General features: G+C 51.0%; 1 protein-coding gene across 1 annotated transcript in view; it reads left to right on the top strand.

Moving 5' to 3' along the window:
- The first annotated feature begins 752 nt into the window (after positions 1 to 752).
- ADAM28 (ADAM metallopeptidase domain 28) overlaps positions 753 to 26,523 on the top strand; it is a 40,663-nt gene continuing 14,892 nt past the window's right edge. The window contains exons 1-14 of the mRNA XM_054396627.1: positions 753 to 804; positions 5,117 to 5,217; positions 6,296 to 6,372; positions 10,926 to 11,004; positions 14,069 to 14,145; positions 14,790 to 14,985; positions 16,193 to 16,255; positions 17,097 to 17,168; positions 18,231 to 18,400; positions 18,587 to 18,671; positions 20,269 to 20,399; positions 21,109 to 21,286; positions 22,262 to 22,351; positions 23,539 to 23,734. Of these exons, the coding sequence (XP_054252602.1) occupies positions 753 to 804; positions 5,117 to 5,217; positions 6,296 to 6,372; positions 10,926 to 11,004; positions 14,069 to 14,145; positions 14,790 to 14,985; positions 16,193 to 16,255; positions 17,097 to 17,168; positions 18,231 to 18,400; positions 18,587 to 18,671; positions 20,269 to 20,399; positions 21,109 to 21,286; positions 22,262 to 22,351; positions 23,539 to 23,734 (1,567 nt within the window). The remainder of the gene's footprint in view (positions 805 to 5,116; positions 5,218 to 6,295; positions 6,373 to 10,925; positions 11,005 to 14,068; positions 14,146 to 14,789; positions 14,986 to 16,192; positions 16,256 to 17,096; positions 17,169 to 18,230; positions 18,401 to 18,586; positions 18,672 to 20,268; positions 20,400 to 21,108; positions 21,287 to 22,261; positions 22,352 to 23,538; positions 23,735 to 26,523) is intronic.

Genomic DNA, 26,523 nt, shown 5'->3' with positions numbered 1-26,523 from the left:
TCAAGGTGAGCAGTTTCTGCCACAGGACTGCAGAATTCTCTTGGCCAAGTCTCACTTTGATTGCTCACTCCTCTGCATCCCCTTTCCTTCAGGACTCCCACCTGAAGCTCGAGCAAACATTACTAATATCCACAGACAGAAAAGAACCTACTCAGTGTTTGTACTGGAGATATGATTCACAGATACCACATTCCATGGACCTTGACTGGTGCTCCAAGCCCTTCCCTTCTGTCCAGACCCAATGATCAGCAAGAGGAACTGAGGCACATCTTCAACACCAGCCCTGAGTTCCTGCTGTACCCTCTGGAGATGCCTCCCAGCCCCTGAGCCGCCGCTGCTTCAGTCAGAGCATTTTACCAACCAGCCTACAAAAAGACAACGTTGAGATCAGTCCATTCTCCCTCTTTGCTTACTGCTTGGGGTTTTGGGGTTTGTTTTTTTTTTTGGGGGGGGGGGGGGTTTGACACCCTGCTGAGCAGCTGAGGGAGCAGCTTGGGAAGCAGCAATCGCTCCCATCCCCGCTCGTGTGACACCGAGGCACCGGCAGCAACTTCCGCTTGCCGTAACGCTCTGTGACTTGAGGGTTGTGCAACACCTTCAGCAAACACTTCCTCATATAAGAGCAAGACCCAAAGCTGAACAACTCACTCCCTCTCATTCACTGCACCAGAGAGGACTGGGAGCAGCGAGGGACAGGCTGGGAACTTGGTTCTCCCTGCCCGCAGAGCCCGCGGCCGGCCAAGCGCGCCGAGATGATTCACCTCCTCCTTGTTTCTCTCCTTTTGCTAGACTGCCTCCAGCAAGGTATGGGTTTGGTTGGGTTTCTTTTTGAGGGAGAGGTTTATTCCTTTATCAGTTGTTGCTCTGGGTGCCTTCTTTTATGATTTTTTTTTTTTTTTTAATTATTAACAGGGAGCTAATAGGGGAAGGAGGAAAGGCGCTGGGAAAGCAAAGGCGTCGCTGAAGTTGGGAGCTGTTTGCTTCTTTTTTTTGCCTCTTTCTCTTCGAGGTGATTAGCTCAAAAAAAAAAAAAATCCCTCAGTTACAGGAGCATTGTGTCAAAAGTGGCCCAGGGATTGCCCTGAAGACCTAGGGGAGCCAATTAACAACAGACTTTGAGCCAATTAATAGCATACTGCCCCTGTGAGCAAGCAGAGACCGCATCCAATTGGGACAACTTCTTGCCCTGACAGCCTTTTGGCCCTAAAAGAAAAGAATTCTGCAGGAATTCAATGAATGGCATTACCTGAGCTAAAAGAGCACCTTCATTACCCATGTGACAGTCCAGCTTAAGAGCTTTGATGTGATTTAACCTTAGCAGGTTTTTTTCCTCCTCTTTCCTCACCCCCACGTGGATTGTTCCTTTCCATTCATGTCAAGAGGCAGCAGCTTTGTTTCCAGCCTGGCAGGCACAAGCAGGCACAGGTTTTTTAGGTGCATAATTACACACACCATTTGTTTGCAGGCAGGGACCTTGATGATTCCATCAGAGCAGCTGAAGAAGTGCCCAGCTCTAAGAAGCCCTTAATTGGCAGCTCCTTCTTAGCTCTTTTCCTAGAGGCCCAAGGAATTTCTTTCCTCCTCATAGCTCCTGACTCAAGACAATGCCTGCAGCAAGGCAAAGACATCACACTGAGCTGATTTAGAGAAATAAATGAAGGAGCTCTAAGAAACTCTTTGTTCCAGGACCAGACCAAACCCTTTTCCTTGAAATGCAGGGAAGGGACACCTTGGGTCCTGAGGCTCCATTCACAGCCAGCCTCAGCTTGAACGCCTCGGCTTTGTAGAGTCTGCCACAGTGAGTGGAGAGATTAACCTGGAGCACAGAAAGTTCTTTCTAGACATATAAAGAGCTCTCTGATTTAGGATGAAATAGGGGTAGGATGGGAATAGGGATAGGAATGGGACAGGGAGGGTAGAATGGGACAGGGAGGACAGAATGGGACAGGGATAGAATGGGGATACGAATAAGATAGGGACAGGAATAGGATGGAATAGGAGTAGGAATGGCTCAGGTTGGAAGGAACCTCAGAGCTTATCTCCTCCAACCCCCTCTGCCATGGGCAGGGACACCTCTCAACTAGACTCAGCTGCTCAAGGTCCCACCCAGCCTGGCCTTGAACACCCCCAGGGAGGAGGCAGCCACAGCCTCCCTGGGCAACCTGTTTCAGAGTCTCATCACCCTCCTACTGAAGAGCTTCTTCCTCAGCTCCAGTCTAACCCTGCTCTCCCTCACCTTCAAATCATTCCCCCTTGGCCTGTCTCTAGACACCCTCAGCAGAAGTCCTTTGCAGCCTTCTCCTCTCCAGACTGAACACCGCCAGGGCTCTCAGCCTCTCCAGTCCCTTCAACATCCTTGGAGCCCTCCCTTGGACTCTCCCAAGTAGATCCCTTGTGCTCTGCTCTTCCACACATAGAAAGCTGCAGGAATTGGATGCCCCACACCTGTGCAAATCTGGCCTTGAGGCTGACAATTAAAATGGGAGTTGCACTCTCCCTTTGTTGTTTGTGGTTTGGTTTGAGTTTGGTGCTTTTCTTCCAACACCAGCCCATTGTTCTCAGGGCTGAGCCCTCCAGAATTTGCCTGTTGAGGTGAAATGACCTTTTGGAGGAGATTAAAGAGCTTAGGAGGCACACAAAAGCTCCTCTTGCCTTGTTGGAAGCTAACACACCCCTTGCAGGACCCTGGTTTCTCAAAAGCTGTGCACCAGCTGCTCTTAACTGACTTCAAATGCTGCTGACCAAGCCTGCAAGCCAAGCCACCAATTAGCTGGGGTCCAGAGTCACTCAGGCTTAGAAGCAGAAAACAAAAAGCCATGCTTTCCAGCAGCACTTTTACTTCCTCAGCAAGTTCTTTACAGCCCTTGCACCAGTACGAAGGGCCATGCATGTTCAGGACTCACCTGGGTTCCTTACCACCTTCACGGGTTTCCTTTTCTATTCTCTATCTCCTATTATGTTCCCCAGCTTTGTTCAAGCCTCTCCTCCAGCCCTGCTGTCACCCTCAGCCTGACTCAACAGAGAATGGTTTGGGATGGGAAGGGACTTTCCAAGGTCATCTAGACCAACCTATTGGCTATTCAGTCTGGAGAAGAGAAGGCTCCCAGGAGACCTTCTTGTGGCCTTCCAGGATCTGAAGGGAGCTTCAAGAAAACTGGGGAGGGACTTTTTAGGCTATCAGGGAGTGATAGGACTGGGGGGGATGGGAAAAAAGTAGAAATGGGGAGATTCAGACTGGATGTGAGGAAGAAATTCTTCCCCAGGAGGGTGGGGAGAGCCTGGCAGAGGTTGCCCAGGGAGGTGGTGGAAGCCTCATCCCTGGAGGGTTTTGCAGCCAGGCTGGAGGTGGCTGTGAGCAACCTGCTGTGGTGTGAGGTGTCCCTGCCCATGGCAGGGGGGTTGGGACTGGCTGAGCCTTGAGCTCCCTTCCAACCCTGACAATTCTATGATTCTGCCTGCAATCAACATGCCCATCCCCAACTACAGCAGGCTGCTCAAAGCCCCAAGCCTGACCTGGAATGGTTCCAGGGATGGGGAATCTCCCACCTCTCTGGGCAACCTGGGCCAGACTCTCAGCATAACCAATTCCTTTCTCCTCTCTAGCCTGAATTTCTCTCTTGAAGTTCAAACCATCACCACTTGTCCTGTCACAACAGGTCCTGCTCAAAAGTCTGACCCCAGCTTTGTTCTCAGCCTCTGAAAGGCCACCAGAAGGTTTTCTTGGAGCCTTCTGCTTTCCAGAGCCTTGCCTTATCTTACCTTGCCCTCTTCTCTAAGAGTCTCCCTATTCAAGTGCTGTCATCACCACTGATGTGGGTTGAACGAGCTGGAAAGCTTTCTAAAGGAGCACTCAAGGCTTGGTCCAGACTTGTTAGGGACCTGGATGGATTTATTTGCTTATCTAGAGGCAGTCTTAACTTGTATGCCATCAGGTGATAAGGTTTGGAGATCATTAATTCCAGCCAGCAGTGGTAAACCTGATTCAGGTCACCTGCAAAACAGGAAGGCAAAGGTTGCTCCTTGTGTGACTGCTCTGCTGCTCCAGCACCCTTACACTAAACAACCTTCTCCTCCTCTTCAGATGGAACCTCCTGGGTGCCAGTCTGTGCCCCTTGCCACCACTGAGCAGAGTCTGGCCCCAGCCTCTTGCCCCCCACAGCTCCTTTAGCTCTTGCTGAGCATTGCTCAGCTCCCCTCTGGGGCTGCTCTTCTGCAGGCTCTCAGCCTCAGGGCTCTCAGCCTTTGCTCCTCACAGAGCTGCTCTAGGCCCCCCAGCATCTTCATGGCACTCCATTGGACCCTCTCCAGCAGTTCCCTGTCCCTCTTGGACTGGAGAGCCCAGAACTGGACATAATGCTCCAGGTGAGACCTCACTGGGGCAGAGGAGAGGAGGAGGAGAACCTCCATCAACTTCTTACCCACGCTCTTCTTCATGCACCCCAGGACACCATTGGGGCCTTCTTGGCCATGAGGGTACATTGCTGGCTCAGGGGCAATTTTTTGGCCACAACACCTCCTCCAAACCTCCTCCTCCTGGAGCTGCTCCCCAGCAGGTCCCCCCTCACCTGTACTGCTGCAGGAGGTTGTTCCTCCCCAGGTACAGGACCCTATACTTGCCCTTGCTGAGCTTCACAAGGTTCTCACCATGAGGAGGAACTTCACTGTGAGGCTCACAGAGCACTGGGACAGGCTGCCCAGAGAGGTTGTGGAGTCTCCTTCTCTGGAGACTTTCAAGCCCCATCTGGATGTGTTCCTGTGTGACCTGTGCTGGATTCTATGGTCCTGTTCTGGCAGGCGGGTTGGACTGGATGATCTTTGAAGATCCCTTCCAACCCCTAGCATCCTATGATCCTCTCCCCCAGCTCTCCAGCCTGGCCAGGTTTCACTGAATTGCAGATCCTGAGGAGGTGTCAGCCACCCCCCTCCCAGCTTTGTACCACCACAAGCTTTGGTGCATTCTGCTCAGCAGAGGCAGAGCAGAGAACACGGGAGGTAAATAAGTGGTGGAACAGCTGAAAAACTGTAGAGCCCAGAAGGATCAGCCTTGACAGGGAGGAAAAGTGAGGTCCAGAGCCCACTATTATCTTCTCATAAAGCCACATCTGCTTCTCCCTAGGGAGCATGAGGAAGGAATTACCTGGAGTTGAGCACTACGACGTCGTCTACCCACGGAAGCTGCACACAGCGCAGAAAAGAGCTGCAGAAAGAACCAGAGAGGTACTAAAAGGGGTGAGGTGGTTTGATGGCTTTGGCTGGGAGGTGGGGGAGGGTTTGCTGGAGGCAGAGCAGCCTCAATTTTCAAGGGACTCAAATGTTTGTCTCCTGCACAAGGAAATGAAAGAGGAAACCTGGAAGAGTGAGCTCACTGCCGGTGCCGATGGGCTGCAGGGTAAGGTCCCTGTGCAGAACCACTGGGTTGGAAGGGGCCCTCAAAGGTCCTCTTCTCTAACTCCCCTGCACTCAGCAGGGACACCTCCAACAAGATCAGGTTGCTCAGAGACCCATCGAGCTTGACTTTGGGGCCTCCACCACCTCCCTGGGCAATCTGCTCCAGTGTTCCACCACCCTCACTGTAAACAACTTGTTCCTGATGTCCAACCTAAATCCACCCTGCTCTAGTTTCAAACCATTGCCCTTCATCCTAGCCCTTGGAAACAACTTCTCCAACCTTCTTGTAGCCCCCTTCCAATACTGAAATGCTGCTCTAAGGTCTCCCTGGAGCCATCTCTTCTCCAGGCTGAACAACCTCAACTCTCCCAGCCTGTCCCCATAGGAGAGGTTCTCATCTTTGTGGACTCATTCCAGCAGGTTCCTGTGTTGAGGACTCCAAGAACTCCAGAGCTGGACACCTTATGCCAGCATGGGTGTCTCCTGCATGTCCATCTCTGCAGAGATGGAGGCTCTGGTAGCTTTTCAATAACCTAGGGGACAGCTGAATTTGAAGTAAATTCACTCAAATGCTTCAAACTGAGCATGCCCTGAGAGGTTATGAAAATGTTTGAAATCCAACCTCTGCTGCAGCTCTTCCCCAAGTATGCAGAGAAATGGAGATCCCCCTGCAAAGCTGAACTGGTTCCTCTCACTCCAAAAAAAAAAAAAAAAAAAAAAAAAAAAGACAAAGCAAAGTTCTGTGCCTGCCAGAATGGTTCTGCTTGTTCTGTACCTGCCAGGATACAAATTTGTGGTGGGAAGAGGAGGAAAAGAATGCAGCTGGCAGCTCAGTAACTAAGAGACAGCTCACAGTGAGGTCAGAAATTCCAACAGGCCACCTCCTAAGCCTTCAATCTCTTTGCAGACAGAATATGAGGACACAAGGAAGTATGGAATCACAGCCAACGGAGAGGAAGTCATCCTGCACCTCCAGAAAAATAAGTAGGTTTGGTTCAGTTCTTTCCTTCAGCATTTTTCCTCCCTCTGAGGGACTCTGCAGGGGGTTTGGGGTACTAAGAAACAGGAGGGAGGCTCCTGGAAGGAGGAGGTGTTTTGGTACATCCAACCTTTCCCCTCCAGTGATGGAGGAGGAGGGAGGAAGGAGATGACTGCCCAGGTAGACAACATTGCTGTGAGGGAAGGGCACCTGCTCTGCTCACCCTGTTAGCTCCTGCCCAGTTAGCTCCTAAATGGCTAAATCATGGAATCACGGAATGGGTTGGGTTGGAAGAGACCTCAGAGGTCATCTGCTCCAAACCTCCCTAGGGCCACCTCTAAACTAGACTCAGCTGCTCAAGGCCTTCAACACCCCCAGGGAAGAGGTATCCACAACCTCCCTGGGCAGCCTGTGCCAGACTCTCACCACCCTCACACTCAACAACTTCTTCCTCAGCTCCACTCTAACCCTGCTCTGCCTCACCTTCAAACCATTCCCCCTTGGCCTGGCTCTAGACACCCTCAGCAAAAGTCTCTCTGCAGCCTTCCTGCAGGATCCCTTCAGCTATTGCAAGGCAGCTCTGAGGTCCCCCTGGAGCCTTCTCCTCTCCAGGCTGCACACCCCCAGCTCCCTCAGCCTGTGCTCACAGCAGAGCTGCTCCAGCCCTTGGAGCATCTTTGGCTGACCTCCCTCCAGCAGCTCTGTGTCCTTCTTGTGCTGGGGACAGCAGAGCTGGAGGCAGGATTGGAGGTGAGGTCTGAGCAGAGCAGAGACTCTTTAAAGTTTTCATAGGATTTCTGCACCCCTGGCTAGTCTCTGGTTCTATTTCTTTGTTCCCTGCTGGTAGGAAGTGCAGGGAACAAGAGAAATATCCCTGAGATGGGCTCTGTGTGCTTTACAGAACCAGAAAATGAAGTAATAAAACCCACAAGAACTCTTAAGAACTGGGCTTGCAGCACTCTGCTGCTGCTGAACTTTGAGTAGCCTGAACTTTGATTATTCTGATGTATCATAGGATCATTAGGCTTAGTCAAGCCCTCTGAGATCACAGATCCCAGGATGTTAGGGGTTGGAAGGGACCTCTGGAGATATTCAAGTCCAAGCCCTTGCCAGAGCAGAGGCAGAGAATCCAGCACAGGTCACACAGGAACACATCCAGATAGGGCTGCAAAGGCTCCAGACAAGGAGACTCCACAACCTCTCTGGGCAGCCTGCTCCAGGCCTCTGGGAGCCTCCCAGTGCAGAAGTTCCTCCTCCTGCTGAGCTGCAACCTCCTGTGCTGCAGTTTCCATCCAGTGCCCCTTGGCCTAGCCCAGGGTGCAAGTGAGCAGAGCCTGGCCCCTGCCTCCTGCCCCCCAGCCCTCAGCTCTTGAGAGACATTGAGCAGATCCCTCTCAGCCTTCTCCTCTCCACACTCAGCACCCCCAGGGCTCTCAACCTCTCCTCCCCAGGCAGTGCTCCAGGCCCTTCAGCATCCCTTGTAGGTCATCCAGTCCAACCCCACCACCATCCCCACTAAACCATGGCCCCAGGTACCATGGTCACACCTTCCTGGAACACCTCCAGGGATGGGAACTCCACCACCTCCCTGGGCAGCCTGGCAGTGCCAAAATGTTTGATGGAACCTGAAAGCAAGGAGAGCTCTTCCTGACTCCATGAGAGCCAAAGCATTGAAAAGCAACCTGAAGAGGGGCTAAAGAGGCAGGGAGCTGCCAGCTTGGTTCCAGACAAAGCATCCACAGCAAATTCCCCAGCTGCCCAGAGGAACCCAAAGTAAAGCCCAGCTGACATTTCCTGCTTGCTGGCTCTGCCACAGTGTTTAAGATGGGATCAAAGCCATCTTCCTTCCCTAGGTCCTGTTTTAATGGCTGTGTAAATACAGCAGTGCTACAATCAGGTGATGTTAGAGGGAGATTGCAATCAAATGCTAAAGAGAGATTGCAACCAAATGTTAAAGAGAGATTGCAACCAAATGCTAAAGAGAGATGGCAACCAAATGCTAAAGAGAGATTGCAACCAAATGTTAAAGAGAGATTGCAATCAAATGCTAAAGAGAGATTGCAACCAAATGCTAAAGAGAGATTGCAACCAAATGCTAAAGAGAGATTGCAACCAAATGTTAAAGAGAGATTGCAATCAAATGTTAAAGAGAGATTGCAACCAAATGTTAAAGAGAGATTGCAACCAAATGTTAAAGAGAGATTGCAACCAAATGCTAAAGAGAGATTGCAACCAAATGCTAAAGAGAGATTGCAATCAAATGTTAAAGAGAGATTGCAATCAAATGTTAAAGAGAGATTGCAATCAAATGTTAAAGAGAGATTGCAACCAAATGCTAAAGAGAGATTGCAACCAAATGCTAAAGAGAGATTGCAACCAAATGTTAAAGAGAGATTGCAACCAAATGTTAAAGAGAGATTGCAACCAAATGCTAAAGAGAGATTGCAACCAAATGTTAAAGAGAGATTGCAACCAAATGCTAAAGAGAGATTGCAACCAAATGCTAAAGAGAGATTGCAACCAAATGCTAAAGAGAGATTGCAATCAAATGTTAAAGAGAGATTGCAACCAAATGCTAAAGAGAGATTGCAACCAAATGTTAAAGAGAGATTGCAACCAAATGCTAAAGAGAGATTGCAACCAAATGCTAAAGAGAGATTGCAACCAAATGCTAAAGAGAGATTGCAACCAAATGCTAAAGAGAGATTGCAATCAAATGCTAAAGAGAGATTGCAATCAAATGCTAAAGAGAGATTGCAATCAAATGCTAAAGAGAGATTGCAACCAAATGCTAAAGAGAGATTGCAACCAAATGCTAAAGAGAGATTGCAACCAAATGTTAAAGAGAGATTGCAACCAAATGTTAAAGAGAGATTGCAACCAAATGTTAAAGAGAGATTGCAACCAAATGCTAAAGAGAGATTGCAACCAAATGCTAAAGAGAGATTGCAATCAAATGTTAAAGAGAGATTGCAACCAAATGCTAAAGAGAGATTGCAATCAAATGTTAAAGAGAGATTGCAACCAAATGCTAAAGAGAGATTGCAATCAAATGTTAAAGAGAGATTGCAACCAAATGTTAAAGAGAGATTGCAACCAAATGCTAAAGAGAGATTGCAACCAAATGCTAAAGAGAGATTGCAATCAAATGCTAAAGAGAGATTGCAATCAAATGCTAAAGAGAGATTGCAACCAAATGCTAAAGAGAGATTGCAACCAAATGTTAAAGAGAGATTGCAACCAAATGCTAAAGAGAGATTGCAATCAAATGTTAAAGAGAGATTGCAACCAAATGCTAAAGAGAGATTGCAATCAAATGTTAAAGAGAGATTGCAACCAAATGTTAAAGAGAGATTGCAACCAAATGCTAAAGAGAGATTGCAACCAAATGCTAAAGAGAGATTGCAACCAAATGTTAAAGAGAGATTGCAATCAAATGCTAAAGAGAGATTGCAACCAAATGCTAAAGAGAGATTGCAACCAAATGTTAAAGAGAGATTGCAATCAAATGCTAAAGAGAGATTGCAATCAAATGCTAAAGAGAGATTGCAACCAAATGCTAAAGAGAGATTGCAACCAAATGCTAAAGAGAGATTGCAACCAAATGTTAAAGAGAGATTGCAATCAAATGCTAAAGAGAGATTGCAATCAAATGCTAAAGAGAGATTGCAACCAAATGCTAAAGAGAGATTGCAATCAAATGCTAAAGAGAGATTGCAATCAAATGCTAAAGAGAGATTGCAACCAAATGCTAAAGAGAGATTGCAACCAAATGTTAAAGAGAGATTGCAACCAAATGCTAAAGAGAGATTGCAATCAAATGCTAAAGAGAGATTGCAACCAAATGCTAAAGAGAGATTGCAACCAAATGCTAAAGAGAGATTGCAACCAAATGTTAAAGAGAGATTGCAACCAAATGCTAAAGAGAGATTGCAATCAAATGCTAAAGAGAGATTGCAACCAAATTTTAAAGAGAGATTGCAACCAAATGTTAAAGAGAGATTGCAACCAAATGCTAAAGAGAGATTGCAACCAAATGTTAAAGAGAGATTGCAATCAAATGCTAAAGAGAGATTGCAATCAACTGTTTGTCTCTGCTTTAAGCTCACTTAAATATTTGGAAGAGGAGGTTGTGGGGAGGAGAAGGGAAATGATCTTGTACTCAATCTCACTCCTGGGATGGTGGCAGCTTGGGGGAGTTGGCCAAGGTGCAGTGACTGAAGGCAGCTTGGGAGAAGAAACCAACTCCAGCCTCACTCCAGCCTCCTTGCAGGGAGCTGTAGAGAGCAGTGAGGACTCTCCTCAGCCTCCTCCTCTCCAGGGTAAGAATTGGATTAGCAGGAGAAGCTGGAAGGGCTCTCAACCTTTTGAACAGGCTGCCCAGGGAGGTCCTCATCTGCTGGGTAGCTTTCCAGCCTCACCAGCACTGTGAATGAGCTGATCACCAAAAATACCCTCAACAACCTGGGTGGTGGTTGGAGTTCCCTGCAGAGTTTGCTGTGTTGTGCACTTGTCCCTTCTCCAGGTGTGAATTATAACTTCTCTTGCCTCCCTGCAGGCATCTCTTAGCTACAGACTACACTGAGACAGTTTACTCTGATGATGGGCAACAGATAACTACAAGTCCTCAGATCAAGGTAAGAGCAAACCTCTTCTTTCCCTCACCCTTGCAGCCCTGAGGAGGATCCACAGCTCTTTGAAGTTTCACTTCAGCTTTCCCTAGGCTGAGCAGTTCTCCCAGCTGCAGGTTTGGGTTGGAGGGTGGTTAAATGTCCACAGCAAACTGCTGCTGTTCAGGTTTTGGGTTCCCTTCTTCCTTGGTTGTCTGCCCTGGGAGAGGAGGGAATTTGTCTGTCTGTCACTGTGTCTGTGGTGAGCTTTCTGAAGCAGCTGGCTTTACCTTTCCTGCTCCTTCTTGATGGGGCAAGTCCAGAGAAGGGCAATGAAGCTGGGGAAGGGTCTGGAGAACAGGGCTGGGGAGGAACAGCTGAGGGACCTGGGGGTCTTTAGTGTGGAGGCTGAGGGGAGACCTTCTGGATCTCTACAACTCCCCCAAAGGAGGTTGGAGCCAGGTGGGGTTGGTCTCTACTCCTTAGGACAAAAAGAAACAGCCTCAGGTTGCACCAGGGGAGTTGGAAACAAGGAACAATTTCTTCCCCAAAGGGTTGTCCAGGCCTGACCCAGGGCAGTGGTGGGGTCCCCATCCCTGGAGGGCTTTCAAAGCCCTGGAGATGTTGTGCTGAAGGCCATGGGTTGGTGGTGCCCTGGCAGTGCTGGGTTAAGGGTTGGGCTTGAAGGTCTCTTCCAACCAAAATGATTCCATGATTCCATGAAATAGCAGCACAGATCAGACAGAAAGAAAAGATTTTCAGCCAGGGTTCTAAGCACTGTCATTTAGGGTCATTAAGGTTGGAAAAGACCTTTAGGATCATTGAGTCCAGTCAGAACCACTAATTTATATCCTGAAGCTCCACATCTACAGCTTCTTGAATGCCTTCAGGGGTGGGGACTCCACCACCTCCCTGGGCAGCCTCTTCCAATCCCTGACCTCTCTTGCAGCAAAGAAATTTTTCCTAATCTCCAACCTCACCCTCCCCTGGCACAACTCCAACCCATTTCCTCTCATCCTATCTCTGGCTGCTTGGGAGAAAAGTCCAACACCAGCCTCACTCCAACCTCCTTCCAGGAAGCTGTAGAGAGCAATGAGGTCTCCCCTCAGCCTCCTCCTCTCCAGGCTAAACACCCCCAGCTCCCCCAGCCACTCCTCATATGATGCCCTCCAAACCCCTCACCAGCCTTGGTGCTGTTCTCTGGATGTGCTCCAAGACCTCAATGTCTTTTCTTATCCTGTGGTGCCCAGAACTGAACCCAACACTCAAGCTGTGGCCTCAGCAGGGCCACAGGATGCCTCTGAAGGGAGAGGGAAGATGGGACTGGTGGCTTTGGCAGACCTATGGAGGTTGGAGCCAGGTGGGGTTGGAGGTTGGAGCCAGGTGGGGTTGGAGGTTGGAGCCAGGTGGGGTTGGAGCCAGGTGGGGTTGGAGGTTGGAGCCAGGTGGGGTTGGAGGTTGGAGCCAGGTGGGGTTGGAGGTTGGAGCCAGGTGGGGTTGGTCTTTACTCCTTAGGACAAAAGGAAACAGCCTCAGGTTGCACCAGGGGAGTTGGAAACAAGGAACAATTTCTGATTCAGACCTGTCAAGAGTCAGGCACAAGGTTTGTCCTGCAAGCAGAGGGGAGCTTTCCACCTTGGTGTGTGATGGACACAGCCCCTGAGCTGGTCTCTTCTTCTGCCAGCCAAGGGAGTGGAGCCAGCCTCATTCCCCTGCTTTCTACCTGCTGACTTTGCCCTCCTGGCTGTGCCCGTTCTGCCCAGCTCCTGCCTCTTATCTGGGTGAGATCAGACATGCTGACAAGGGCACACTGCCTGCCTGGCTGGCTCACATGTCCAGCCATGCTCCCAGCAGAGGCACTGCAGGCTGAGCCCAGGTGGCTGCTCTGAGCCATGACAAATCAGTCAGGGAGTGAGGCAGACACAAAAGGAAGTGACTGCAGAAGTCCTTTTGTCAGCTGTGCTCTCATGGGGCTGACCTCCAACAAAGCTCTCCCCTGAAGCTTTGTGGCCAATGCCATCTCCTGTCCTTCACTCTGTGTTCTTTGGAGTACAAACCCTAAAGCTCTCTGGCATGGAGCAGTCAGCAGGGAGAATCTGGAGTGAAGTTAAATGGACAGCAAAGGTTCTGGGGTGGGTTTTCTGGTGGAAAAATGATGTCACTGCTGATGGCTCCAATGGCTTTCACTCCCCAAATGGATTCTGTGAGCAGTAAAGAGCCCCTAAGCCTGCTCAGAGACCAGCTCAAACAGGTCCAGCTGTGCTGGAGAAGGAATTCCTACACTTTGGACACTGTTATGACCTCAGAGGTATGTGTCTGGTATCCTCAGGCTCATAGAATCGCAGAATGGGAGGGGCTGGAAGACCTAGAGATCATCCAGTCCAACCCCCCATCCAGAGCAGCATCACCCAGGGCAGGGCACACAGGAACACAGCCAGGAGGGTTTGGAAGCTTTCCAGAGAAGGAGACTCCACAACCTCTCTGGGCAGCCTGCTCCAGGCCTCCAGCACCCTCACACCAAACAACTTTCTCCTCCTCTTCAAGTGGAACCTCCTGGGTTCCAGCTTGTCCCTCTTGTTCCTTGTCCTGTCCCTGGGCACCACCAACCAGAGCCTGGCACCTTCATCCTGACCCCCAGCCCTCAGCTATTGATAGACATTGATCAGATCCCCTCTCAGCCTTCTCTTCTCCAGACTAAACACCCCCAGGACTCTCAGTCTGTCTTCACAGCAGAGATGTTCCAGGCCCTTCAGCATCCTCAGAGCCTCCCCTGGACTCTCTCCAGCAGATTTCTGTCTCTCTTGAACTGGGGAGCCCCAAACTGGACACAGCATTGCAGCTGTGATCTCAGCAGGGCAGAGCAGAGGGGCAGGAGACCCTCCCTAGTCCTGCTGGCCACACTTGCTGCACCCCAGGATGCCTTTGGCTCTCCAGAAGTCACATTGCTGGCCCGTGGAGAACTTGCTGTCCCCTAGGATTCCAAGGTCTTTCTCCATGGAGCTGCTTCCCACTGAAAAATCACTGGATCTAGGCCAGTTCAGTGCAGTCATTGAGTCTGACAGGATGATTTTTTTTTCCCCTTCCTAACCAGGATCACTGTTACTATGAAGGCCACATCCAGGATGATGCTGATTCCATAGCAAGCATCAGTGCTTGCAAAGGTCTAAGGTAAGATGCAGCTCTGGTTTCCATAGGGTACCAAGGGCAGAATATCCAGAATGGAGTTATCTGTGAGGATAAATTTTCCTCATCTCCAGTCTCAGTCTCCCCTCTCCCAGCACAAAGCCATTGTCCCTCATCCTGTCACTCCAAGCCCTTGGCAAAAGTCTTTCCCCAGCTCTCCTGCAGCTCCTTCAGGTACTGCAAGGCTGCTCTAAGGTCTCCCTGGAGCCTTCTCTTCTCCAGCCTGAACAGCCCCAACTCTCCCAACCTGTCCTCATAGGAGAGGTGCTCCAGCCCTCTGCTCTTCTTCATGGTCTCCCCTGGACCTGCTCCAGCAGTTTGAGGTCTTTCTTATGCTGGTGGCACCAGAACTGGGCTCAGTGCTCCAGGTGGGGGTCTCATGAGAGCAGAGTAGAGGGAGACAGTCTCCTGCTTGAAGACTTCACTGCCCAGCCAGATCCTTCCCTTGACTCAGCAGCTTTGATTCCTGCTTTTAAACTGTTGCCCACTCTGCCTGGATGCTGCCAAACTATTCCACTTGTCCATGTGCAATGGTCCACAGGCTTGGGCTGAGTGCTGGCAGGGAGGATGTTGCTACCCTGACCCCATCCTGGGGATTCAGCAGGTCAGGGTCTCTCTGATTTTCTTAGTGGCTACTTTGAGACCCGTGGCCAGAAGTACCTCATTGAACCCTTGGGGGCTTCAGACACAGAGGAGCATGCAGTCTACAAGTATGAGAAGCTTGAGCAGAAGTCCATAAAAACCTGTGGCCTGATCAACAACACCTGGGAGGGGGATTCAGCTGACCCCATCAATGACATCTTCAAATCCAGCAACAGCCCAGAGGTAAGCACAGACTCAAACAGCAGCTCCCTAAGGAGATGGCAGAAAGGAAACCACAGCCAGGGGAGAACTCTGTGAGGAGCACACATCTCAACTTTGGCTGAGAAGAAGCAATGGTGCCCAGAGAAGCACAAGCAGATCTTGAAGAAGCAGTGCAAAATCTCCAAGATCTGAGAGTCCAGAGCCTCCAGCTGAGTTTAGCCTCTCTGCATGTACTAAAAGGTTTAGCCTCTCTGCGTGCTCAGAGATCCATGGAATGGGTTGGGTTGGAAAGGACCTTAAAGCTCATCCATGGCCAGGGACACCTCCCACCAGCCCAGGTTGCTCAAGGCCTCATCCATCTAGGAATAGGATGGGATAGGAATAGGATGGGATAGGAACAGGAATGGCTCAGGTTGGAAGGGACCTCAGAGCTTATCTCCTCCAACCCCCCCTGCCACGGGCAGGGACACCTCTCAACTAGACCCAGCTGCTCATGGCCTTGAACACCCCCAAAGAGGAGGCAGGACAGGGATAGAATGGGACAGGGATAGAATGGGACAGGGATAAGATAGGGACAGGGATAGGATGGGATAGGAACAGCAATGACTCAGGTTGGAAAGGAACCTCAGAGCTTATCTCCTCCAACCCCCCCCCTGCCGTGGGCAGGGACACCTCTCAGCTAGACTCAGCTGCTCAAGGTCTCATCCTGCCTGGCCTTCAACACCTCCAGGGAGGAGGCAGCCACAGCTTCCCTGGGCAACCTGTCCCAGTGCCTCCTTACCCTCACTGGAAAGAATTCCTCCCTAATCTCCAGTCTAAATTTCCCCTCCTCCAGCCCAAAGCCATTGCATCTTCTCCTATCCCTCCCAGCCCTTGTCAAACATCCCTCCCCATCTCTCCTGTAGCCCCTTTCAGGTGCTGGAAGGCTACTCAAAGGTCTCCCCAGAGCCTTCTGCGGGCTGAACAGCTCCAACTCTCTCAGCCTGTGCCCATTTGCATCTGCAAATACCTAAATGCTCTTCACCCTGCATAATCTCAATACTCACAGCAGCATTCAACCTGCTTTTCACCCCTTTAAAACAAGGCAGCCCCATTCCCAACGGGCTGGCCAAAGCAACACCCTCACAACTACCACGTGGGCTGGGAATTGCAGAGCTTGAGACTGAAAACTGCCCTGAGGAGTCATTTGAATGCATCTTTTTTTGTTATCTTACTCTTTTTTTGGTAGATAAAAGCATACCTGAAATCCAAAAAGTACCTGGAAGTTTACATAGTTGCAGACAACACTTTGGTGAGTAGTGAAATGGTTTGGTTCTCATCTCCCTGGCTGGCACAGGCTGACCCAGGCAGGTGGTTGAATCCCCATCCCTGGGGGTGTCTAGAAGAGGCAGAGATGTGGTGCTGAGGGCCATGGTTCAGCACCAGACTTGGTAGAGATACAGAATGCTTGGGCTGGATGAGCTTGAAGGGCTTCTCATAGAATCATCACAGAATGGCTCAGGCTGGAAGGGAGCTCAGAGATCATCTCCTCCCAACCTCCCCACCATGGGCAGGGACACCTCTCAGCCAGACTCAGCTGCTCAAGGCCTCATCCAGCCTGGCCTTGAACACCCCCAGGGAGGAGGCAGCCACAGCCTCCCTGGGCAGCCTGTGCCAGACTCTCACCACCCTCACACTCAACAACTTCTTCCTCAGCTCCACTCTAACCCTGCTCTGCCTCACCTTCAAACCATTCCCCCTTGGCCTGGCTCTAGACACCCTCAGCAAAAGTCTCTCTGCAGCCTTCCTGCAGGATCCCTTCAGCTATTGCAAGGCAGCTCTGAGGTCCCCCTGGAGCCTTCTCCTCTCCAGGCTGCACACCCCCAGCTCCCTCAGCCTGTGCTCACAGCAGAGCTGCTCCAGCCCTTGGAGCATCTTTGTGACCTCCTCTGGCCTCTCTCCAGCAGCTCTGTGTCCTTCTTGTGCTGGGGACAGCAGAGCTGGAGGCAGGATTGGAAGTGAGGTCTGAGCAGAGCACAGGAGAGAGGCAGAACCAACCAAAAAGGATTCTATGATTCCACAGGGTACTTCTTTTTTTGCTAAATCCCTTTTTCCCTTCCCTTTATCCTAACACTCTCCATTTCCTTTTTCAGTACAAGAAGTATGATCAAGATGTCTCAACTGTGAGGCAAAGGATATTTGGAATAGTCAATTACATCAACACGGTGAGAGCAGGGTGCTGGGGACAGAAAGGACTTCTGATTGTCCTCCTTTTGCAAACACCCCAAAGTTTCATCCTTAGAACACAGGGAAGAGGGAAAACTGAACTTGGTTGTAATTTATGAACCAAAGCGAACACCTCTGCCCCTCTTATCCTGTTCTTTGCCTTCAGGTTTCTGTACAGGCAGGTTGGGACCATATTTTCTTAGCATTTGTGACAGTGAGTGACTGAAATCCTTCAAAAGGCAAGGAAAAGGTTCCCCAAAGGCAAGGAAAAGATTCCCCAAAGGCAAGGAATGGATTCCCCAAAGGCAAGGAAAAGGTTCCCCAAAGGCAAGGAATGGATTCCCCAAAGGCAAGGAAAGGGTTCCCCAAAGGCAAGGAAAAAGTCATCAAAGGCAAGGAAAGGATTACCCAAAGGCAAGGAAAGGAACCCTCTATTACAAGAGGGATATGGACATGCTGGAAGGTGTCCAGAGAAGGGCCATGAGGATGAGCAGAGGGCTGGAGCTGCTCTGCTATGAGGACAGACTGAGAGAGTTGGGGTTGTGCAGTGTGGAGAAGAGAAGGCTCCAGGGAAACCTTCTTGTGGCCTTCCAGGACCTGAAGGGGGCTCCGAAAAAGCTGGGGAGGGACTTTTTAGGCTATCAGGGAGTGACAGGACTGGGGGGAATGGAATAAAGCTGGAAGTGGGGAGATTCAGACTGGATGTGAGGAAGAAGTTCTTTCCCATGAGAGTGGTGAAAGCCTGGAATGGGTTGTCCAGGGAGGTGGTTGAGGCTCCATCCCTGGAGGTGTTTGCAGCCAGGCTGGATGAGGCTCTGGCCAGCCTGATCTGGTGTGAGGTGTCCCTGCCCATGGCAGGGGGGTTGGAACTGTCTGATCCTTGAGGTCCCTTCCAACCCTGCCTGCTTCTCTGATTCTAACCCAAACAGTTCTCAGATTCTATGACACAAGCGAAGCAACTTCCAGGATGTTGTTTTTTTTTGTTTTTTTTTTTTTTTTTTTAATGGAAGCCTTCCCAAGGTTCCTCAGGTTCTCAGCATCACTGTGTCTCTCTGCTGCAGGTTTATAAGCCCATCAACATCTATGTGGCTTTGGTTGGCCTTGAAATCTGGACAGATGGGGACAAATGCCCCCTGGGCCACGTTGCCAGCTTCACCCTGGACAGCTTCTCCAAGTGGCGCCTCTCGGACTTGCTGAAGAGGAAGAGGAACGACAACGCTCAGCTCCTCACGTGGGTGTCCTCCTGCTCCCTCCTGCCACTTCCAAACACCTTCAAGGGCTTCAAAAATTGCTCCCCCCACCACGATGTGCTCAGAGCCTTCAACCTGCTGAGGGCAGCAAGCCTCAACTTCAGAGCTGCTCCCTGCTCCTTGCTCCCCTGCAGCGCATCTCACTCTGCTTTTCTTCTTCCTTCCAGAGGCTACGACTTTGAGGGCACAACCATTGGCTTGGCCTTTCTGAAATCCATCTGCAGTGAGATTTATTCTGCAGGTATTATTCAGGTCTGCTTTAGTTTTGTTTTATTTGATTTTTCTTTCTTTCTTTCTTTCTTTCTCTCTTTTTTTTTTTTTTAAAGGCTTTTGTTCTTGTTTGGGGTTTTTGGTTGGGTTGGGTCGGGTTTGATTTTTCGCTCCACCAGCAAAGGTTCTTGATGCAAATTATTGCCTGTGCCACACTCTGGTTCTCTCTCTGGTTCATATCATGGTTTTTTTTATTAGACTGCAGAAATTCAGAGGCAAAGGTTGGATGTGAAATGGGAGAGCAGAGGGAAAATAAGGCACACACAAAGCAGGGGATCTGTCTTAGCTACCTGCCAACATCAAACCCTTGGGGACAGCAGGCTCCAACAGGGTCAGAAGAGAGCAGTAACTAATCCTGTGCCTCTGTCCAGTTCAGAACTGGGAATTGCCTCTGGTTTTCATGGTGCACATCCCCACTTCATCTCCTCACCTACTGCACTTTACTCCAGCCCAAACAGGGAAGCAGAGCCCAGACTTTTACCAGCACCACCAGGAGCTCAGCTCTTGCACTCAGCTTCAGAGCTGGGCTTGCTGCTAAGAGGAATGATCCCCATGAAGGTTCAGCTTTTCCACACCATAGGGGAATCCCAACATACTTTTCCAGGTGTCAGGATGCACTTTGCAGCATCAGGATTTGCCCTGCCATGCTGGGAGAGGACCACCTTGCTCTTCATAAAACTGGATTTCCCTCAATAATAAAAACAAAAGGCAGGGAAATTCTGCTCCAACCAAGGATTTCCCACCAGGAAAATCCTCTCTCCCACCAAGGATTTCCCACCAGGAAAATCCTCCCTCCCACCAAGCATTTTCCACTAGGAAAATCCTCTCTCCCACCAAGGATTTTCCACCAGGAAAATCCTCTCTCCCACCAAGCATTTTCCATCAAGGAAAATCCTCTCTCCCATCAAGCATTTCCCATTAAGTAAAATCCTCTCTCCTACCAAGGATTTCCCACCTGGAAAATCTTCTCTCCCACCAAGGATTTTCCACCAGGAAAATCCTCTCTCCCACCAAGCATTTCCCACCAGGAAAATCCTCTCTCTTCCACCAATCATTTCCCACCAGGAAAATCCTCTCTCCCACCAAGCATTTCCCACCAGGAAAATCCTCTCTCCCAGCAGGCAAGACAAAACACAGCATCTGCCTTTCCTCTGCATGCACAGCAGCCCTGTAGATAACTCTAGAGCTCTCTGGCACCCATGGGACTCACCCTAAGCACAGAGGCAGCCACCCAGAGAGAGGATTGAGATGATTCAGAGATTCAGCTGTTGAGTTCCCTTCCACACTCAGGTGTTTCTTGGCAGCCTGACTTCCTCCTGTGTATCTAAAGACTGAACCACACCAATCCACTCCTGCTCATTAGTGCTCCCATCCCACTGCTGCTCTGCTCCAACCCAGCACCAGCTGTGGCAGGGATGCATGGACCGAGGACCATCTCAGCCCTCAAGTAGGAGTCAGGGTAGTGTCACTTGAAGAAAACCTCTCCTGTTTTTTTTTTTTACCCACAGGGCTTCTCTGATGTTCCTACTTGCTCTGAAGTGCTCACTGAAACCAAACAGCTTTGCTCCTATCTCTGCAGGACCACAACAGGAATGAAATTGCAGTTGCAGCTACCATGGCCCATGAGATGGGACACAACCTTGGCATGAGTCATGACACCCAAGCCTGCACATGTAGTGGTGTTGTCTGCATCATGACAGACACAGTCAGGTAGGAGTTTGGATCAAGGGCCAGGCTGTGACTGCCTGGGGTGGTGCAAGATGAGCTTTGGATCCGTTTCCAGAAGTGGGGACAGGCTGGGAGAGTTGGGAACTGTTCAGGCTGGAGAAGGGAAGGCTCCAGGGAGACCTTAGAGCAGCCTTCCAGTACCTGAAGAGGGCTACAGGAGAGCTGGGAAAGGACTTTGACAAGGGCTTGTGGTGACAGCATGAGGGGGAATGGATTGAAGTTTGAGGAAGGGAGATAGAGCTTGGAGTGGTATGAGAAGGAGCTACAGGAGAGCTGGGGAGGGGCTTTTGACAAGGGCTTGGAGTGATATGAGAAGGGACAATGGTTTGGGGCTGGAAGAGGGGAGACTGAGACTAGAGATGAGGAAGAAACTCTTCCCAGTGAGGAAGGGGAGACATTGGAACAGGTTGCCCAGGGAGGTCGTGGATGTCCCCTGCCTGGAGGTGGTCAAGGCCAGGCTGGATGAGCTGGGGAGGGGCTTTTGACAAGGGCTTGCAGTGACAGGATGAGAGGGAATGGATGGAAGTTTGAAGAGGACAGATTTAGACTGGAGATTGGGAAGAAATTCTTTCCAGTGAGGGTGGGGAGAGGCTACAGCAGGTTGCCCAGGGGGGTGGGGTGGATGTCCCTTCCCTGGAGGTGCTGAAGGCCTACACCAACTAATGTAACTCCTCCTGCTTTCTCACCCCAGCTCTATCATCCCCAAGAGATTCAGCTCTTGCAGCCTCCAGAGCTTTGAGACCTTCATGATGAGTAAGATGCCTGCATGCTTAACGAACATCCCAGAGGTGAACAGCATCGTCGCGCCCCCAACCTGCGGCAACCACTTCGTGGAGAAGGGAGAGGAATGTGACTGTGGCACTCCTGAGGTACCTCCACCCCCTGGGGACAAAGCAACACTTGGGAGAAGCAAAGAGTTTTATTCAGGCTTGGGAGGTCGCCAGTTCAGAGCTGGCTGAAATATTTATCACAGGATCGTTTCGGCTGCAATCACAGAATCAGAGAATTGTCAGGGTTGGAAGGGAGCTGAAGGAGCAGCCAGGTCCAAACCCCCTGCCATGGGCAGGGACACCTCACACCACAGCAGGTTGCTCACAGCCACCTCCAGCCTGGCTGCAAACACCTCCAGGGATGAGGCTTCCACCACCTCCCTGGGCAACCTGTGCCAGTCTCTCCCCACCCTCCTGGGGAAGAATTTCTTCCTCACATCCAATCTGAATCTCCCCATTTCTAGTTTTGCTCCATCCCCCCTGTCCTATCACTCCCTGACACCCTCAAAAGTCCCTCCCCAGCTTTCTTGAAACCCCCTTCAGATCCTGGAAGGCCACAAGAAGGTCTCCTGGAAGTCTTCTTCTCCACACTGCACAACCCCAACTCTCTCAACCTGTCCTCATAGGAAGCAACCTTTTTACTTCATCAAGCCAGCACTGCCAGGTCACCTCTAAGCCATGTCCCTCAGCCCCTGTGCTCATCACATGGTTGATCTGTGATGCAGTCACCCCCATAAAGTGCATGTCAAAAGGTGGGTGTGGTGTGGGGGATGCTGTGCTGACAGAGGAACTGAGAAGGGGAGGAAAAAAAAAACCCAACCAAAACCCATCCAGAGAAAACCACCTCAGCAGAAGCAAGCAACATCCCCAGGTGGCTTCCATCAGCACTTTCATAACCAAACCCACTTCAACTGCTGGCATGGATCCTGGTGAAAATGCTTTTCAGAGAAGCCAAGTGCAGGTCCAAGATTCCTGCCCTCCCTCAGTAACAGGGTGGTTGGTGGGGAAGACAGAGCAGAGGGGATTTAAGGCCTGGGGGAGAGAGCAGAGCTCTGACTGCTGCTTGTGTCACAGGAGTGCACCAACAAGTGCTGTGACCCCAAGACCTGCAAACTGACAGCAGGATCCAGCTGTGCACAAGGAGAGTGCTGTGAGAACTGCCAGGTAAGGCTCCTCCTCACCTCTGGTTTCTGTGCCTGTGAGGAAGCAGCAATGGAGCTTTCAAAAGAGCCATTCCCCTCTGCTTGTAATCACTGACAGGGCACTGCAGTGCCAGCTGAGCTTTGGCCATCCCAAACCACTCCACAGCTACCAATTCTCTCCAGCTTTCTGCATCCTGGAGAAGCCACAGAGCCAGAGAACCACAGAGCCAAAGAGCCACAGAGCCAGAGAGCCAGAGAACCACAGAGCCACAGAACCATTTTGATTGGAAAAGCCCTTTGAGCTCATCCAGTCCAACCATTCCCAAACTCTACCAAGGCTGAGGCTGAACCATGGCCCTCAGCACCACATCTCTGTGGCTTTAAAACCCCTCCAGGGATGGGGATTCTTCCACTTCCTTGAGCAGCCTTTGAGAACCCTTTCAGGGAAGGAATTTCTTCTGATGTCCAACCTCAACCTCCCCTGGGGCAACTTGAGGCTATTTCCTTTAGTCCTATCATTTATTCCTTGGGAGAAGAGACCACCTGTCTCCAACCTCCTTTCAGGGAGTCATAGAGGGTTGGAAGGGACCTCAAGGATCAACCAGTTCCAACCATGGCAGGGGGGTTGGAACTGGCTGATCCTTGAGGTCCCTTCCAACCCTCTATGCCTCACAGCAGAGCAGGTTGCTCACAGCCACCTCCAGCCTGGCTGAAAAAACCTCCAGGGATGAGGCTTCCACCACCTCCCTGGGCAACCTCTGCCAGTCTCTCACCACCTGCCTGGGGAAGAACTTCTTCCTTATGTCCAGTCTAAATCTAACCACTTCCAGCTTTGCTCCATCCCCCTCAGTCCTATCACTCCCTGACATCCTAAAAAGTCCCTCCCCAGCTTTCTTGGAGCCCCCTTCAGATCCTGGAAGGCCACAAGAAGGTCTCCTGGGAGCCTTCTCCTCTCCAGACAGCACAACCCAACTTTCTCAGGCTGTCCTCATAGCAGAGCAGCTCCAGCCCTCTGCTCATCCTCATGGCCCTTCTCTGGACACCTTCCAGCACCTCCAGATCCTTCCTGGAACAGAAGCTCCAGACCTGGACTCAGTACTCCAAGTGGGGTCAAGTTTCGTTTGTCCAGCTAGGGGTCTGGGTTCTTTCTTCAGCTTCTGCCCCCCCCAAATCAAGGATAGGTGTAACCCATCACATCCCCCCTTGCAGTTCAGGAAGCCAGGAGTCATCTGCAGAGCAGTGCAGCACGACTGTGACCTGGCTGAGATGTGCACAGGCTCCTCTGCCAGCTGCCCTGCCGACCGCTTCCGCGTCAACGGCCACCCCTGCGGCTACGGCCAGGGCTACTGCTACATGGGCAGCTGCCCCACCAGGGACAGCCAGTGCAAAGCTGCTTTTGGACCAGGTGAGTACAAGGCAGTGCTGGGGCAAAAAAAAAAAAAAAAAAGTTTGCCTAGGTCAAAGGAAAGAGAGAGAGAGAGAGAGGCAGGCTTCATCTACTAGCAAATCGTCAGAGGATCAGAGGGTGTTAGGGGTTGGAAGAGAGCTCCAGAGATGATCCAGTCCAACCCCCCTGCTAGAGCAGGACCAGAGAATCCAGCACAGGTCACACAGATCACAGGATGCTAGGGGTTGGAAGGGACCTCCAGGGATCATCCAGTCCAACCCCCTCCCAGAGCAGGATCATAGAATCCAGCACAGGTCACAGGATCAGAGGATGTTAAGGATTGAAAGGGACCTCCAGAGATCATTCAGTCCAACCCCTCTGCCAGAGAAGGATCGCAGAATCCAGCATAGGTCACAGGATCAGAGGGTGTTAGGGGTTGGAAGGGAGCTCCAGAGATCATCCAGTCCCACCCCCTCCCAGAGCAGGATCATAGAATCCAGCACAGGTCACACAGGAACACATCCAGATGGGGCTCAAAGGAAAGAGAGAGAGGCAGGCTTCGTCTGCTAGCAAGTGGTCAGAGGATGAGAAGATGTTAGGGGTTGGAAGGGACCTCCAGAGATCATCCAGTCCAAGCCCCTGCCAGAGCAGGATCATAGAATCCAGTACAGGTCACACAGCTCACAGGATGTTAGGGGTTGGAAGGGACCTCTGGAGATCTTCGAGTCCAACCCCCCTGCCAGAGCAGGATCATAGAATCCAGCACAGGTCCCACAGGAACACATCCAGACAGGGCTTGCAAGTCTCCAGAGAAGGAGACTCCACAACCTCTCTGGGCAGCCTGCTCCAGGCCTCTGTGAGCCTCCCAGTGCAGAAGTTCCTCCTCCTGCTGAGCTGCAACCTCCTGTGCTGCAGTTTCCATCCATTGCTCCTTGTCCTATCCCAGCTGAGCAGAGCCTGGCCCCTCCCTCCTGACCCCCAGCCCTCAGATGTTTATAGACATTTATTAGATCCTCTCTCAGCCTTCTCCACAGAGCTTTGGTAAGTCAGGAACAGCAAATCTGTGTCAATCAGTCACAGAATCGTGAAGGTTGGAAAAGGGTTGGACTTGATGATGGGGTTGGACTTGATGTTCTTCAAAGGTCCCTTCCAACCTCTAACATCCTATGACCTTCAGGATCATTGAGTCCAGCCAGAGCTCAGCTACCATGAGCACTGAACTATATCCTGAAGCTCCACATGTTCAGATTGCTTGAACCCCTCCAGGGATGGGGACTCCACCACCTCCCTAGGCAGCCTGTTCCAATCCCTGACCTCTCTTGCAGCAAAGAAATTTTTTCCTAATCTCCAAACTAACCCTGCCCTGGCACAACTCCAACCCATTTCCTCTCATCTTATCTCTGGCTGCTTGGGAGAAGAGTCCAACACCAGCTTCACTCCAACCTCCTTTCAGGGAGCTGTAGAGAGCAATGAGGTCTCCCCTCAGCCTCCTCTTCTCCAGGTCCCTCAGCTGCTCCTCGTGTGACACCCTCCAAACCCCTCACCAGCCTCATTGCTCTTCTCTGGACATGCTCCAGCACCTCAGTGCCTTACACTGTGGTGCCCAGAACTGAACCCAGCACTCACCAGGGCCCAGTACAGGGGCACCATCACTTCCCTTACTCCTGCTGGGCACACTGGTTTTGATCCAGGCCAGGATGCCATTGAGGTCTGGTCTGTAGCATGGACTTAGTTCTTGTTTTGCTGTCTGACACTAAGTGGTGATAACCACAGGAGCTGAACAGACAACACAGCCAATTTGCAGAGAAGTGGGAAGCAGGAAGCCTGTTCCTCTTCTGCATTTGTAAGATAGGTCTGGGATGGAGCTGGGTGAACATTCTCTGCTTGGTAGGAAGAGGAAATGTCTCTGCTTCAGATTAATGCCCAAATTTAGCACTGCTTTCTGTGTCTGAAGGAGTGTGGTAGCTTTAACCTCTTCCCAGTCTTAAACCATCCCCAGGTGCTTCTCTTAGCCGAGGTCAGCTGGGTTGTACTGGAGAAAGAGAGAGAGAGCACAGGAGAGGTTCACAGTCTCACAGTAATCAGAGGTTGGAAGGGACCTCAAGAGATCCTCAGGTCCAACCCCCCTGCCAGAGCAGGAGCACTTAGGGCAGTCTGCACAGGAATGCATCCAGGTGGGTTTGGAAAGTCTCCAGAGAAGGAGACTCCACAACTCCCCTGGGCAGCCTGTCCCAGGGCTCTGTCACCCTCACTGGAAAGCAGTTTCTCCTCATGTTGAGCTGAAATCTTCTCTGTTCTAGTTTGAACCCATTGTTCCTTGTCTTATCACTGTGCACCACCCAAAAGAGCCTGGCCCCCTCCACTTGACCCCCACCCCTCAGGTATTGATAGACATTGATCAGATCCCCACTCAGCCTTCTCTTCTCCAGACTAAACAGCCCCAGGGCTCTCAGTCTCTCTTCACAGGGGAGATGCTCAAGTCCCCAAATCATCCTCATGGCTCTCCGTTGGATTCTCTCCAGCAGGTCTCTGTCTCTCTTAAACTGGGGAGCCCCAAACTGGACACAGCATTGCAGCTGTGGTCTCAGCAGGGCAGAGTAGAGAGGTAGAAGAACTTCCCTAGACCTGCTGGGTCTGCTCTGTGCACACAGCAGAATGAAGACATCAAATGTCAGGCTTGGGGCAAATGTCCCTTTCCCAGCAAGGAAAACGGAGGATTCACAGAGGCACAGAATGGGTCGGGTCGGGTTGGGTTGGAAGGGACCTCCAAAGGTCATGCAGCTCCCCTGGCAGGGGACACTGGCACT

Source organism: Indicator indicator, chromosome 38 (assembly GCF_027791375.1).
Source record: "Indicator indicator isolate 239-I01 chromosome 38, UM_Iind_1.1, whole genome shotgun sequence".
In the NCBI taxonomy this organism is placed as follows: Eukaryota; Metazoa; Chordata; class Aves; order Piciformes; family Indicatoridae; genus Indicator; species Indicator indicator.
Note: the sequence above shows the minus strand (reverse complement) of the source record. Positions and strands in the feature narration are given on the sequence as shown.